Source organism: Platalea leucorodia, assembly GCF_965183815.1.
Source record: "Platalea leucorodia genome assembly, chromosome: 10".
NCBI classification, from domain to species: Eukaryota; Metazoa; Chordata; class Aves; order Pelecaniformes; family Threskiornithidae; genus Platalea; species Platalea leucorodia.
The window spans coordinates 17,948,527-17,963,875 of record NC_138832.1 but is presented as its reverse complement, the minus strand read 5'-3'; the positions used below and the strand labels follow the sequence as shown (position 1 = coordinate 17,963,875).

General features: G+C 49.8%; 1 protein-coding gene across 1 annotated transcript in view; it reads left to right on the top strand.

Annotated features, from left to right (window-relative positions):
• The first annotated feature begins 479 nt into the window (after positions 1–479).
• Positions 480–15,349, top strand: part of TMEM255A (transmembrane protein 255A) — a 28,253-nt gene continuing 13,383 nt past the window's right edge. Inside the window, exons 1-4 of the mRNA XM_082323455.1 lie at positions 480–585; positions 4,688–4,830; positions 9,381–9,443; positions 15,090–15,179. Of these exons, the coding sequence (XP_082179581.1) occupies positions 528–585; positions 4,688–4,830; positions 9,381–9,443; positions 15,090–15,179 (354 nt within the window). The 5' untranslated portion in view covers positions 480–527. The remainder of the gene's footprint in view (positions 586–4,687; positions 4,831–9,380; positions 9,444–15,089; positions 15,180–15,349) is intronic.

Genomic DNA, 15,349 nt, shown 5'->3' with positions numbered 1-15,349 from the left:
GGGGGAAAGACGGGGGGAAGGCAGAGGAGACCGAACACCAGGGCGGTGCTGAGCCCCCCCCGCCGGGCGGCTGCCGAGTGCGGGGGGTCCAAGGCCGGGAACCTCCTGGAGCTGGGGCAGGACCCCCACCCTTCCCCAAAAGCCCTCGTAGGGCACGGCCGCTCCGCTGGTCCCCAGCGGCACGGCACCAGACCCCCGCACGCCCGGGGGCACGCAGCCATTTCGGAAGGAACGGCCCCGGCCCCCAGCCCCTCCCGCCGAGGCCCGGAGGCGCCGCCGCGGGCCCGCCCCCGGCCCCGGCCCCCAGCCCCTCCCGCCGAGGCCCGGAGGCGCCGCCGCGGGCCCGCCCCCGGCCCCGGCCCCGGCGGCGGGCGGGGGCAGCGGGCGGTGCGGCGCGGTGCGGTCCGGCCCCGCCGCTGCCGCCGCTCCCGCCCCAGCGCGCAGGCGCGGCGGAGCCGCTGCCGGGGCTCTGTCCGCCGCCGTGGCCCGGCGGGCTGCGGCGGGGAGCGGGGGCCGGCGGCGGCAGCATGCGGCAGTCCCTGACTCAGCAGCGCCCGGGCGGCGTGGCGCTGCCCGACTCCGTGGGTGAGTGCCGCGGGGAGCGGGGGCAGGGAGGCCCGGCCGGACCGGGAGGATGCGGGGCGGTGCGCGGGGGCCGGGGGCGCGCGGCCATTTTGGGCGGTGGGACCCCGCCGCCGCCAGGGCCGGGCCGGACCCGCCCGCCCCCGCCGGCCGCAGGGCACGGCCCGCCCGCCCGCGGGGCCCGGTGCGGGGCTGCGGCAGAGCCCCCCCGGGGCGGCTCGGTGCCCGGGCGGGGGCAGCCCCCGTCCTTCGGGCCGGAGCGCGCCCCCCCGCAGCGCTCCCTCACCCCCTCGTTATCCCAGGGAACCCCTGTCGCGCTCCGCGCCGGCTGCTAATTGCGGTTTCCCAGCCGTCCAAGCAGATGAGCCGCCCGCAGACCCCCTCCCGCCGGCGGGGCCCTTAACGAGAGCGCGGCGCGGGTCACGGCGCGCACACCGGGGCTGTTCTAGCGGAGCAGCGGAGCAAAAGGCGAAGGGCTGGGAAGGAGGAGGGCTGGGTGCCGTTTGCCCCCGGTTCTCCTAGGGTAGAAGTTAAAGCTGGCTTCCCTGGATTACTTTGCGCTTATTCTTGGCTCGTGACTTCTCCCCCCGCAAAGAAGAAGATGGAGAAGTCGGTGCTGTTTCTGTGCCATCTTGTCTGTTTTCTTCTGATAATCAGGGAAAAAAGTAAATCAGGGGCAGTACGAAGATAAGTATTATTGCAAACTTTTAAAGTCATCTGGAAAAACCTGCTACAACCTTGTTTTTAGAGTGGGCTTATATATGGCAACTATAATAAGAGGATGTTTCTGAGCCTTAAAATAAAAATGATCTTTCTGATGCCTGTCCACATTCTGAGTACCATTTTAGCAAAAGAAATAGCCAGACTGTAGATAGCATGAATTTCTTCACATCTTCCTCGCAGAGTTAAGCACAGTGTTTCAGACCACCTTGTGTACTCACGTTGAGGTAAACGCTGCAAGTTTTGAGATATCTAATTTGGATAAATCACAGATAAAAGGCTATTACTGTCTCTGGAAAGCAGAGCTAGCAAAGCTGTCGTAGCTCCGCTTCTGTATGTAAAGCTGTACCAAGCTCAGTAGCAAAGAGGAAAACGATCTAATGGGGAATACTTTCAGCAAAAATTAATGTTGAGAGAGAGGATTTGGCCAGGGCAGCCCTTCAGCAGCTATCAGTGGAGATACTGAGTCCATGGATGCTGAAGCAGCTGCAGGCATCCTTACAGAAGTACAAAACCACTTAATCAATATACGCAAAACAAAACGTGTTTTCAGAGAAAGAAAAAATGGAATTAGTGTCCCAGTACAGAGCTGAAGTGGAGGTGATCACATTAGCTCTTCAATTCGCATCTCTTTCTAATATCAAGTTAAAGGGTTATGGTTGGTTTTGTCAGGACTTGGAACAAAAGCATTTTGTGGTTTGGGGGAGTTTGTTGTGTTGTTTTTGTTTGTTTTGTTTTTTTTTTTTTTAATCCTATGAGGAATATTGAAAAGCTTTCAGAGATTTTTCCAGTTGGAAACCTTTTGCTTCAGTTGTGTGTTGCATGTTGGTGTGTGCCAGTTGTGAGCTGGGAAACGATGTAGAAATACGAGTGGAAAACATGGTGGTTCTGAAACAAGTTCAGAATCCATAAACAGTGTTTCAAGCTGCTTCTTCTAGAGTGTTTTCCTGCAGAAATGCTATTACAAAATACTCTGGTTTTGAGGAAAATAGCACATTTTGCAGGTTTTTTCATTGTAACTCCTTGAAGCATCTCTGATGAAAACGCAGGAATACCGGTTTGTGTGTGTAAACGTCGTGCTCGCGCACCCACGACGCTCACTCAGACGTGCTCTGCAGGATGGTTTTGCGTGGCACGCAAACATCTGCACACCCACACAGCCTAAACGTAGAGTTTAAGCTGTGTAAGGAACTTATGGCTGGTTTTACGTATCTGCTGCTCATTTGCCAGCCGAACTGTAGCAGTAATCAGAAGTTGGTAATCTACCATACGTGTAAGCAAGACAGGTTCATTCTTTCTCTCCTTTCCAAAGTAATCTATGTAAGAAGTAGCAATTTTTTTCTCCAGTTTCTGAAGTTTTGTTCAGCTAAACCTTTGGTCTCAGTACTTTGGAATTTTAATACGTTTATGTGACGCGTTTAAATAATTACATTGGAACTGGAGCGTGGCACAAACTGTAGTATTTGGGAGGCAATACATACAGAATGGCCTAATATCGTGATGAATATTGAATGCTTTAGAAGTCTAGATTTTATATTATTAACTTATTTGGCAGATTTAGGAGAATAAAAAGATTAACCCCAAATGCAACCTGCAGCAAACAGCTGTGTACCTTTATCTCCATCCTGTAAAAAATGGCATGAAAAACTAAGTATCACTGATAAAAGATCTAGCCTGGGTCTTAGGGTTCTCTAGCAGTTACTTAATTTTATTTTGTTTGAAATCAGTAAGTGTCTAGCTATTCCAGCTAAGGACTAACTAGTTGTCAGGCTCCTTGCTCTTAGACCTGGTGATGTCCCAGTGGTGTGGTCACAGCTGTGCTCTGGGACATGAGCAGAAGGTTTGTGGGTGGAGAGCTTTCCTTCCAGAGACACTGGTCAGTCAGAAAGGATGTTGCTTTTGTTTATAAACCTCTCTTGCCTTTCATCTCCTTGTGTTGGGCTTTTAAGCCCCGATTTAGGACTTGTCTGTGACTTCAAGCTCATCTGGCTGGTGTGGGTGAAATGATCCAGCCCCGTGCCCGTGGCAGCCATATGGCTGCATGGGTATAGCTGTTAAGGTGAAAAGATCTCTCTAGCTGTGCTGCAAATATGCGCAGACCCTAAAGAAGAGCCTGTGGGCACCTGGGGCGTACATCTTCAAGACAGAAAGTTGCCCAGCAAGGCCTGGTGTGCTGCTCTGGAGAATTTGGACAAGGAGGTTGTGCTTGGCTTGGCTGAGTCTTCCCTCCTGGCCTTTCTGCGGGTGTTTTATCTCGCCACGTACAGGCTGTCAGGGAGCCCCTGAACACTTCAGATGGGGGTTCCCAGCATGGTTTGCTTTAGGGAATATGCTCAGCGATGGCAGAAACAGCTCCTTGCTCTTGGGACACGTCCCTGCCCTTCTCTGAAACACTCTGAGGAGTGCCGGTAGCGTGCACATCACTTGGGAGCCTCTGGGGTGAGAAATACCTTTGCCTGCGCCTGGGGTGCGTTGGAGAGCCCCAGGCTGCGGTGATGGGATTCGGGGTGGCCCCAGCAGCCCCCAGGGAGCGCGGGAAGGGACCGTTACGGTCCGTTATCCTACCAGCCGCTCTCGCGGGTGCTGGGTTATGTCTACATAATGTATGAAATATAATCAAAAGGATTGTTCCACAAAGTGATGTAAAGATGGCAGAGCACACGCGGAACAAACATGCCTAAAGATGTTGCTGAGCCTAATGTCGCAGCCAGCTTTCCTTTTGGCTGATGGAATCACTATTTTATATTTATGCTCATTTGGGAGATCTATAAATATATAAAAGAAAAAAAACATAGGCAGCTGTAGATGAGTTTTACTAATCCACAAATTCATTATTCAAGCATCTAAAAATACCTGGTCCTTGCTGAAAGCAGAGGATGATACTACAGGAGGAGAAGTGGCTGTTACTGGTGATGTCTCATTTACATGGAAAATTGTGGATGCCTTATGATATGATTACAGCCAAGATTTCGCCCCTCAAAACAAGTGACATACAGTGTGGTTATTTAGCTTGATGTAAGTAGACAGATCAGAAAATAAATAAATGCCTGATGGTAATATTTCTTATTAGCTCAATTGCCCCAGGCCAGAGGGGCTGGGAGGCTCCGATGTATCCAAATGAGCTTTGCTAAGTTACAGTTCTTAAGGCTTTCTTCATCTACGTCAGAGCAATGATAAGATAAGTAAATGTGAATTCAGGTGCCCTAGTAACGCTTGATAAAGCATGTTAGTGAAGGTGAAAAGTGACAGCCAAACCCAAAAATATTCTCAAGGTAGAAGAAAGAAAATTCACCACAATGCGGTTGGCGGTGGGAGGAGAAATTTGTGGTACCGTGACTGTCCCCAGGTGGAATCAGCAAATTCTGTTGTGTATGTGTGTTTTTAGGGTCGTTCAATAGAAGAAAAAGAAATTCCCTCTACGTAACTGTGACTCTCCTCATTGTGTCAGTATTAATTCTAACGGTGGGCCTAGCTGCTACAACAAGAACCCAAAATGTGACTGTTGGAGGTTATTACCCAGGGGTTATTGTAAGTATAGAACTCCTAGGTAGGTCTAGAAAACTTATTGCCTACAAAGTCCCTTGTAATGCTGCAAATGTTATAAAGGGTGATCTTGTCCTGAATATTATGCTCAGCTACTTCATTGCCATTTGATTTATTTGTTTTATTATTATTTTGCACCTGCTGCTCATTCCCATGCAAAAATCCCATCCAAGTGGCAGCTTCCTCTGAGCTTAGGTAATAACATGCTTTTGAGCTAACGGTGAGACAGATAAATAGGTCTTATGTCAGTCAAAGCAACCCTAGAACTTCTTTGTTTGCATACATCACATTAACCCCAGGCAGAAGTAAGGCAAAGAAGGAGCATAGGTGCCAAGAACAGTAGAGAGACCAGGTCTTGAAATACTGTTCACGTGAACTCCTGGTCATGAAGTTCACTGGCAGAAGTGTTTAACGATTTGGAGTCCCCGAATGAGGAGAAGCATGCCAGCAATAGCTGTGGCAGCTTGCCAGGGGAGCGTGCACATCAAAGCAGCTAGCACATCCATTTTTTCTTTTTTCTTATCAACAGATGAAAATGGGAAAGGACAATCTTGTAGGTTCAAATGGCTTAATTTAGAGAAGACCACTGGTGCCCAGCCTTCTTGCCAGTAGATGTATAACCTCCTGCAAAAGCATAAGGGGCGAGTACATCATGCCCCTCCCAGCATGAGCAGAGGTCTAACACAAGCTGGAAAGCAAGTCCTCATTTGTTCCTGTGCATGTCTGAGACGTGCTCAAAAAGAAGCACAAAAAGGACTGAGCGGCAGCCAAATTAAGTGTCTTAGCAGGTTGAGTGTAGCTGCAGCCCCCCAGCTGGAGGCTCCTGGTGTAACAGCTGTGGAGCGCTGTGCATTTATGTTTGGAGCCTCAAAGTTGGAGGCTTAAAGCCAGTCCCGATAACCAGGTGGAGACTTATTCTTGCCTTATTGCAGTTTGATTTATTTGCCACACGTTGCTGATCTCAGGGAGGTTTATATTTCTCCGTGGACAAGCTCTTCTGTGACTGAAGAAAGCCCCTTTACAGCCATTAGTGTAGAACTGTTACAGACTGTGTTGGGCCTCTTCGGTTTAGGATTGGTTTTCTGGCTTGTGACTCCTGCATTTAGTCCTGATCTCTTTTAAAGAGAACTACAGAAGGAGGGTGTTGAGAAAGGTGGCAGGCTGGCTTCAAACTCTCTGCACTTAGCCTACGCTCTGTCAGCCTGCGTTGAACCTCGTGCTTCGGAGCAGGTCCTGCAGACTGATGCAGACGGGTAGAGCCTGTTTATGTCCCCTTGACATCTCCCGTGCTATTTATGCTCTGGGAACGTCAGCATCGCTTATGCTTTTGTAAGACTCAGTCTACTCAAGGAATTAATGAATTCCTGGACTTGGGAATGGCGCTGAGTTATTTTATTCAGAGGCACCCTTACAGTTTGTGTTTGTCACCAAATTCCTCCGCTCAGTTCATTAATCTGCCGTGGGGAAATGTGTGACGACCTCGCCTGTCTCCCTGCACAGAAAAACATTTCAGTGTGCTGCTGGATGCTTCAGCAGGTGCTTAAAATAGCCGCTGTTTCGTAACAAGCTGGGATTTCTCCCTTTACTGTGGAAAAAGGGCTTGCTGTGGCACATGAGTACTTGGTGAGTTGTCTCTGAGCAGGTGGCTTCCACAGCCCCGAAGAAGCAGCTCCTTGCAGGTTTTGTCATCCAGACCTTCACACGAATGTTAGGCCTGCGTGCATCTCCATCAGGAGTTTCTGTGCACCACCATTAGTCATACCCTGAGAACCCTGCATTGGTAAGGAAGAGATAGAGCCAGCAGTCTCTTCGTGTGCTGGGTGACTTCTCCGTGTGTGGACCAGATCCATGGATGTCGCCATCTCATGGGACATCAGATATCTCATCGCTGCCATGCCTAATGCACCGTTCTTTCCTCCTTTAACTTGTGTGTCTTGTGCAAATACCTCTTGTGCAAGGAGACATGCACAGTGGCTGTCTGATGCGGGGGATTATCTTCCCAGGCTCACAAGGAAGGACAGAACCGGACACTGGAGACCTTATACGCATCAGTGGGATTTTGTTTGGTTGGGTTTTTTGGGGATTTTGGGGCTTTTTCCCCCGACAGTACCGTTCCTCATTGACACAAGTGGCGGAGCTGAAGCAGAGGGTGCAATGACATGTCCTGTAGCCAGGCTGCCTTCGTCTTCCTCCATGACCACCGACACCTTCGCAGCTACATCTGTGAACACCCCGGCTGTGCCTCTGTGGGAAATATCCTCACCCGTGGCGGGGTGACTGACCTGGGCCTGGGAAGCCCAGAGTGTAACAGTGATGCTCAGCAGGCAAGAGTAACGATCAGGTGCAGAGGGCAAGCACCCTTATGGAAGTGAGGCTCTGTGAGATACGTGTGTGGTCTCCAAGTCATACCGGCTTCTAGCATCTGTGTAAATGGCTGACCTTTCTTAGGCTTTGACTGGCAAACCTCTTCTGTAATGGTTCCTTGTCAAGCACGTTGGCTTGGGGCTTTACTCTGAAAAATCACATTCATTTTGTGTCCTGTCCTCCTTTCAGACAGACATCGCAGGGGATCATTTCCACCAGCAAATAAGTGATGCAATTGATGCAGATTACTAAGATCTTTTTGTCCCATCCGTAGAACGAGTGGTTTTCCCATTAGTGCAATGAGAATTCCCAATAATTAGTGAGAATCCACTGATTTATTTGGTCTTCACTTGTTGTATGTACAGACTTGCTCGAATTTCTTCTTTCTTAAATTATCTTAAGTATTTCACCTTTTGCTTTGAGGCTGCTCTGAAACACCATGTGGACATTTCTCTTCAACGTGTTGGATCAAGCTCAAAGGGCACAAAATGTTTTTCTTGAGTGTTTGCCTTAGGTGTGTGTTGCCTCACAACTTCCTTGCTGCAAAATATCACCAGACTGAAAATAATGCCTGGACCCATGTCACTGTTAATGCCTGGATCTCCCAGGTTTTGGGCTTGGAGTTGAGTTATAAAACTCCTGTTACTTGGGGAAGCTGGGGGTTGTTGCTTGCCCAAGCTGAGCAAAACAATAAGCCCAGAAGCACTGGCAGATCAGTTTGGGGCAGTTCAGCAGTGCCCCTGGCTCTCTGCCCTGCCTGCTGCCCCGGTGTTAAGCAGCACCTGGCTTTGTTGCTGTGCTTCCCACCATGATATTTAGTCCCTGGTGTGGGGACAACGGTCTCCGAGAACTCGGAGTGCAAGGCAGGCAGCCGGGAAGCAGCAGCCTGATCGGCTGCTCTGCTTTAATCCCTGCCGTTTGAGCCAGCAGCCCTTGCTGCCTGTGGCACTGCACCAAATGTTACTGGGCTTAAGCAGAGCGGGGGAAGATTTAAGCCCAACTTTTCGTTATGTTTGTGTCTGCTAATCTCTGCACGTGCCTCTACTTGTTTCTATCGGATATATTAGACCTTTGTTTTCTATTCCTGGATCTTAAAATATCGATTCCAGATTAGTTGACTCATTCTTGAATCACTGCAGCATGTCTCGTGCCTTATGCTGCTTCCTGAGGAGCTGGCCGGTTATTTGGCATTCTCAGCCAGATCTTCACTGCCCCCCTAGTCTATTGACTGGATATGTGCCTGCTTAATATGACCAGTCCAACTGTAGGACTTTACCGGCATTTCGCATTTTGCCGACCCATAGAAGTGGAGATGTATATGCTCTACACCAACCAAAGACCTTTCTCGGTGTGACACAGAAGTATTTCTGCATCTCTCCCCCCAGTCCATGGTTCCTGGTTGAAGTCCCTGTTTCTGGCCTGGCGGAGGTGTGCTCTGTCCTAGAAACTCTATTGAGTATAGCTAAATGGCTTAAAGCTGTGGAGACAGGAGGTGGGAAATTGCACTCCTGGCTGACTTCACTGAGCTGAAATAAGAATGGTGTTGTCAGTTATGGCAGCAAGAAAAGATGCTTTTGCTGGAGTAGCTGGTTCTCTTGGCTGGGCTGGCTTGAGTTCTTCTGGTAGAAGACCCTGGTTGATGCATCCTCACCCCTGGAAATGAGGGAGGAGTAGAAGAAGGCAGAAAACTGCTAAATCTTCCCAAATATAATTCTCCCTTATTTCATACTTCACATCAAGAAACTCTCTTGAGTTGAAAGCTTAGGTGATTGTTCCCACCCTTGGTGAGGTTACAGAAGCCTGGTTCTGCAGATGCTAGCGATGATGTGGTCCTGCTAGGTTTGCATCTGGAGGCTCCTGAGTGTTCGTAGGGTTGTTCCAAGACAGCAATGCATATCCTCATCCACCAGCCATTTCTCAGCATCACTGGGGAGGGGATGGAATTTAGAACTCATCCTTTTGGTTTCTACGCACGCTTTTAGTGTCATATACAGGATACGCCTGGTAGTTCCTACTAGTGAGAGACTCCACTAATTCCTTACTGAAGGAAGAGTGCTCACGCATCCACAGTATGTTCTTTTGCTGCTTTTGGATTTAATTGTGTTCTGTCTGTATGTGAGATACGTTGGATATCGTCTTGATCTAAATGCTAACAATATGTTGTTTTTCAGCTTGGTTTTGGGTCGTTTCTTGGAATAATTGGATCAAACTTGATAGAAAACAAAAGGCAAATGGTAAGTTCATTATAAAAACTTTTTTTAAAAAAATGTCAGTAACTCAAATTTTGTATGTAAAGAGTATTATTGGTTTTCCTAACTCTTCCAGGGTAGTGTTGCATGCCTCTTGAGAACTAGAGATGGTTTCTGGCAGCCCAGGAGAACAAGGCTGTTAACCCTGATATTTTTAAATTAAAAAAAAAAAAATGCTGAAGGAAGCACAAAGTGACTATACACAGTCTCATTGAACTCAGTGGGATTTTTTTAAAGGGCTTGAAAATTGAGCATTTGGAGTTTTCAGGATGGTCAGTGCTTCACAGACTCATGCCCGGCGTTTTTTCTGTTGAGCTGTCACAGTATGTGATGCATAATATGGTAAATAACATAAACATAATACATTTGTTTTAAATCTTTTAAAATAAATTCTTAGAGGCTTGGGGGTCTGCAAAACTTGCTTTTGGCCACTTTCTATTCTAAGCAAACGATAGAGAAGATCAAGCAGGTGGTGTAACAGCCAGCCTGGAGACGGGAGGTGAAAGCCCTTAGAGGGCCCAGCAGAAGGTCCTTCCTGAGGACAGGAGTGCTCAGAGCTCCCTGCGATAGATATGTCTAGAGAATAAGTCACTCGAGATATCGACATGACGAAAAGCATGAAGACTGGTCTAATTGAAAAGCAACCAACTTCTCCAGTGTTGCTGATTAACATGCGTGTTGCTGGTCCTTGTTTCCAAACACCTCTTCAAGTAGGAAGGAAAACCAAGAAACTTTGCATGCTGTAGAGCAGCAGTTGGGGACCTGAGAAGCACAGAAGGCGCTGGCTGGATCAGATGTGCAGACCACAGCGCTCTCTGGTTCCCTCCTCGCGCTGCAAGGAGGCTTTTACGTGCTGGGGCTGGGCAGCCGCTGTCTAGGCAGGTCTCTGGTGTCCCATCCCGTGGGAGCAACGTTCAGAAGAGAGCAGGTGGGCAGTGAACGTGCAGATAGCACAAACCAGATGAGTCCAGTGCTGCTGATACGATCACAACTGAGCTTGTGCTGGGGTGGGAGAGGGTCTCGCTGTGCAGCGGGGACAGAGCTGGCCCAGATTTGCCCCCTTTGGCACGCACAGGAGACTTGTGTGGACTTGGCTGGGTCTCTGATGGCCCCTAAACATGTCTTGCAGGCGCTGTTTCACAAACCCCTCATCTTCCTGCCTGTGCCTGAAGGTAGGGGCTGTAGTGCTTGGAGGCGTCAGTAACACGGCTTAGGGTGGAGGGAAGTCTTATGGGAGAATTCAGAGAGAGATCAAAAGAAGTTGGTACCTGATGTGGTCCCGGCAGGCTGTCGGGCTCAGTCTTTCCTAGCCTGTTTTCTCTGCTTGCCACATGTGGGTGGCTAGAGGTAGCATGTGGGGAGGTACAGTTCAGCTGCTGGAGCGCCCTGTGGGCATGCCTGCCTCCTGCCTCCGCTTGGCTCCCCTGGGAGAGCGGCTGCAGATCCCCCTCCCCGGAGGCTGCCCCATGCTCTGGCAGTGCGATCCCTCCAGCCTTCCTCGTATGAGGTTGCACAGGGCCAAGGGGGGATCGTGCTGTCCCTGCAGCCTGTCCGGCTGGCCCAGCGCTGCTGCCTGCTTTTGCAGGAATGGAGCTGCCTCTGCAGGGGGGGCTCAGGGATCAGATTAGCAGGGTGTGCTGCTGACCAAGGCTAAGGCACGTTTGCCAAGCTGCAGAGGGAGTTGGGAGAAATTCCTGATTGTCCTAATCCAGAGGCTGGGCTTGGCTGCCTTGCCCTTTGCTTTGCAAATGGCGTGCTCCCTGCAGAGCAGGGGAGGGAGGGTGAGGCAGACCCTGTAGGAGAGGACAACTGCCTTTCCCACAGTCAGACAGAGCGCAGGGGAGGTGGGTTTCCCAATGGATATTTTTTGCTGTTCTCACCCTGGCTCTGCAAGAGCAACATGTCCTGTTCCTTCTGTCCTAGCAGGGTTTCCAAGCCTCTTGCTCATCATGCATTAGCAGCATGTCAGGGTCTGGTTGAGCAATACCATGTTATGCCAGTCCTGCGTTTTTCACAGGAGTGCCCGTGAGTGACAGCGTGGCTCTGACATGACTTGTTTGTTTATTCTGAAGAGCCCTGGGTAGCCCGTGTTTATTTTTTTCATCTCTCTATCGTTTTGTGTCCTAAAAAGCACTCATGACCCAGCTTTGGAGGGATTGCGTCACTGCTGCCTCGGTTGGCAGCTAGCGTGTCTCTGCTCCGACCGCAGAGAGGACATGCGGTAGCTGTCACTTATTGTCCCTGTGCTTTAGTCACATCTCCTCCTTGCCCAGGAGCACTTTACAGTGGCAACTTTGGCCATTACATGTTTCCATAATACCACTGGCAGTGCAGGATTTTTTTTTTTAAAATCTTCTGCGAACTTCCCCCGTGTCCTAGTTTGCTAAAAGGCAGTCTTGGTGTTGCTTGTTACGCAGTTGCTCCTCAGTGATGGCAGGAAGAGCTAAAAGCAACTTCTGCTGCCGTGTTCTTGTGCGTGTTTCTGCCCATAAGCTGGCTGGGGAGCATGAGGAGTCAAGCAAGCCAGTGTGGCTGACGGGGAGAGCTAACCTGAAGCAGCACTCATTGCTTCTCTCCAGGCTGCCGACAGGAATAGACCTCTCTCATTTTTCCCACCCGAGCGTCTTGGCTTTCACGCTGTGCATCTGCACTTCCCGCTTGTCAAAGTAAGGGAGAGCTTTCGTCCCCCCAGGGAGGGCCAGCTGCCCAGCGGCGCTGCCCGCCTGCCTGCCAGCGCTGCCTGCCTGCCAGCGCTGCCTGCCTGCCTGCCAGCGCCGCGGGCGGCTCTGACGTACACCCGAGCTGCCCGCTCAGCAGTTTTCAAGTGAGGAGTCAGCGTTTCATGTGGCTTTGTGACAGTCATCCATGCCACGGAAGGGTAATAACCAACAGCTTCACAGCCCATGTGTCGCCAGGCTGTGGCCTAAAGGGAACCTCAGCCCAGAGCACGCCTGCTTCATGGTTCCTGCACTATCCGAACCCAGTTTGTATTTTCTTGTCCGAATGTTGCTCAGTGTGGCTGTCTTTGGCAGGAGTTAAACGAGCAAAGACCAATCACTAATATCACACGGCTCTTGAGAGGGACTTCTGCGTGCGACAGTAACAATATTGTCAACCCCAAATCAAAAATCTTGCTGGCAACTCATGAGATTAGTTGAAAACCGTGGGATTGTTAAAATGAATTTGTATGTTTTTATTTGCTGTTTGATTTTCTTTATCATAAGTTCTCAGTGGTTGGTTTTCAGGCTTTTCTTTCTCCAGCTGAGGGAGAGAAAACTGTACATACAGCGAGCAAACCCATTTCTAACACCAGATCCTTATATCCTATTAGGGCTGTTATGAAAGTATCATTATTAACCTTGTATTATTTTAAGTAACCATATTAGCAGCTCCTCTCTGCAAGCAGGGGTGACCGATAAATACCCTAATTGTATATATTTAGTGTTTGGCTTGCTTCCCATCTCCAAGGGTCATGCTATTAGGGAGAATATCCTCTTTCGTGTATGTGTGAAAGAAAGGACAGTCCAGAGAAAAACTAAACTTGCTACAAAATAACCAAAGCCAAAAAAGCCATTTCTTCCACCGAGACTGTAAGAAGCTGTGCTTTCTCCCCTTGTGTGGCTTCACTGGTGGTGGCAGTGACGCAGTGTGGCTGCTGTAATGGCTGGTGCGAGGTGTGGTCCAGATGTGGCGATGGTGGGGGTCTGAGTGGGGAGGACATGCTGCTGTTTGCAGCTGACAGAAACAAGGTCCCAGCCTGGGACCTGATTCTGGAAAACTTGTCACCTGCTGCCACCTGCAAGTACTTTGTGGCACAGCATCTAATATTCTAGTAACAGCTTGTTACTAGTGACCATGACTGGTTTGTATGGTCATTGGGTTAATCTCACAGCCTGCTCTGTCTGCTGCTGCAGTTTCTATTTGCAGTGGGACAGTGTACGCCTTGAATACTTGCCTCATCTAGAAAACTACTTCATTTTCTCTCATTTTGAAATGAACTGAAGTAAGCAATGGTACAGGAGCCATTTCGGCTGTCCCACGTGAGCCCTCCTGCACCTCCACTCATTGCTCAAGCTGACCTGGTCTGCACGTGGATGTTGCTGGAGGAAGGTCTGTTTTCACTGAGGGAGGTTCAGGTAAAAATAGTGTGATGAACATAAAAATCCCAAGATACTTTAAAAATGCATATGGGATCCTTCTGGCTTGTGTTTGTCAAGGGGTTTGGCTTGTCTTTCCGAGAACTGGATTCTCGTGCAGTGGCAGGAACCAAGGTTTTCGAGCAAACTTAGCACCTGGAGCTTTAAAACAAACATCCTCGTGCCAGGAGACCCAGGATATCTGTCAGTGCTGGCCAAGCTAACTGTTATTTTTGTATTTGTGGTATTAGTGAATTTTACTATTGCTCAAAGCTCCTGATGACCAGAGTCACCTTGGTACTTGTGGAGAAGCAATTTTTAATAGCCGCCAGCAACTGACACTTAAAGGCTGTGATCACTGGAGTGGAAAACCATCAGGGAAAAACCCACTAAAGCTTTCAGTTCTTTAAATGGAAATACTGCAGTTCCCCAAGCTACGTCTTTGTGAACCTGTCTGCTTGAATGCTGCGCTTGCCCTCCTTCCACAGCCCTGTCGATATCCCCGATGTGCGTTGGCAAGGGGGATTGGGGTCGGTATTGGGAGCTCTGTGTGTGATGAGTTGGTCTGGAGCCCGCTGGCAGCGGCTGAGCCGCTGCTCGGGAGCGAGGAGGGGTTGTGTCGGCACTCATGCGCGGTTCCCACAGCTGAGCACTGGCATTTTGGCAGAGGTGGTGGTTAAAGTGGCGTAGTGGGAGTAGAGACTTTATTTCTCATACCTGGGCTGGGGTTTGAGTATTGCTGGTTTAACTTCTGAATGCTTTCACCCTAATTTTAAGAATGGGCAGGGTGGGGCCAGTGGGAGAGGATCAGACCTGTCTGACTTCCCTCCTTGAGCCAAAGGTGGAGACCTCTCTCCTTGCAGCTCCCGGGAGCCAGGGGAAGGCCCCGTGGGCTGTGCTTGCCGCAACCCGGCACCGAGCAGCCAGGCTGCTGCGAGGGTGCACAACACCCGTGGCGTAGGCTGGTCACCTGTCTTCTGATCTCGTGGCTTTGTGCTTATGCCCGTGTGAAAGCGTTGTCTCCTGAAGGCGCAGCCCCACCAGAGAGGTTTGCATACAGCGGTCTCCTGTGTCCTTACAGGGAGGTGTTCACAGGAGCAGCTCCCCGCAGCGCTCCAGGGTGGGGAGAGAAGAAATCCCCTCCTTTCTCTCCCAGGAAGAGTTAAGGACAGCAGCAGCCAGAAGGGGAGGTGTATCCTCAGCCTAAGTTTAGCACTTTGGAGTCATGGAAAAACTTGCATTACAATATCAAGTCCCCAGAGAACCAGTCTGGCACAACACTGCTACTCCTGCCGCCTTGCAGGAGCAGACGCTCTCCTTTGAGATGTGCATCCCATTGCCTTCAATGAGACCAGTCTGTGCAGCCTGGGCAAACGTTTGGGTCATTGATTGCTTGAGGGCTTATTGACTGTGGCTTACGTATCCTTGTGGAGAGGGCACAAAACGCTTGGTTGTGGAGAGGCAGATGATACTTTGCTTTGTTTTCCTTTCTCAGCTGGTTGCATCGATCGTCTTCATCAGCTTTGGCGTCATTGCTGCGTTCTGCTGTGCCATAGTAGACGGTGTTTTTGCTGCCAGACACATAGTAAGTGCTTCCAGGAAAACACAGGTCCTGCAATGCTTTTACTCTAGGAAAGCAAGTGATGGTGTCCATAATCCTGTATCAGGCCACATCAAACCCTGTAAATACATGTCATGTGGTGAATGCTGTTTTAAATCATAAACTTTAGAAAAATATATCAGTTTTGCAAAAAT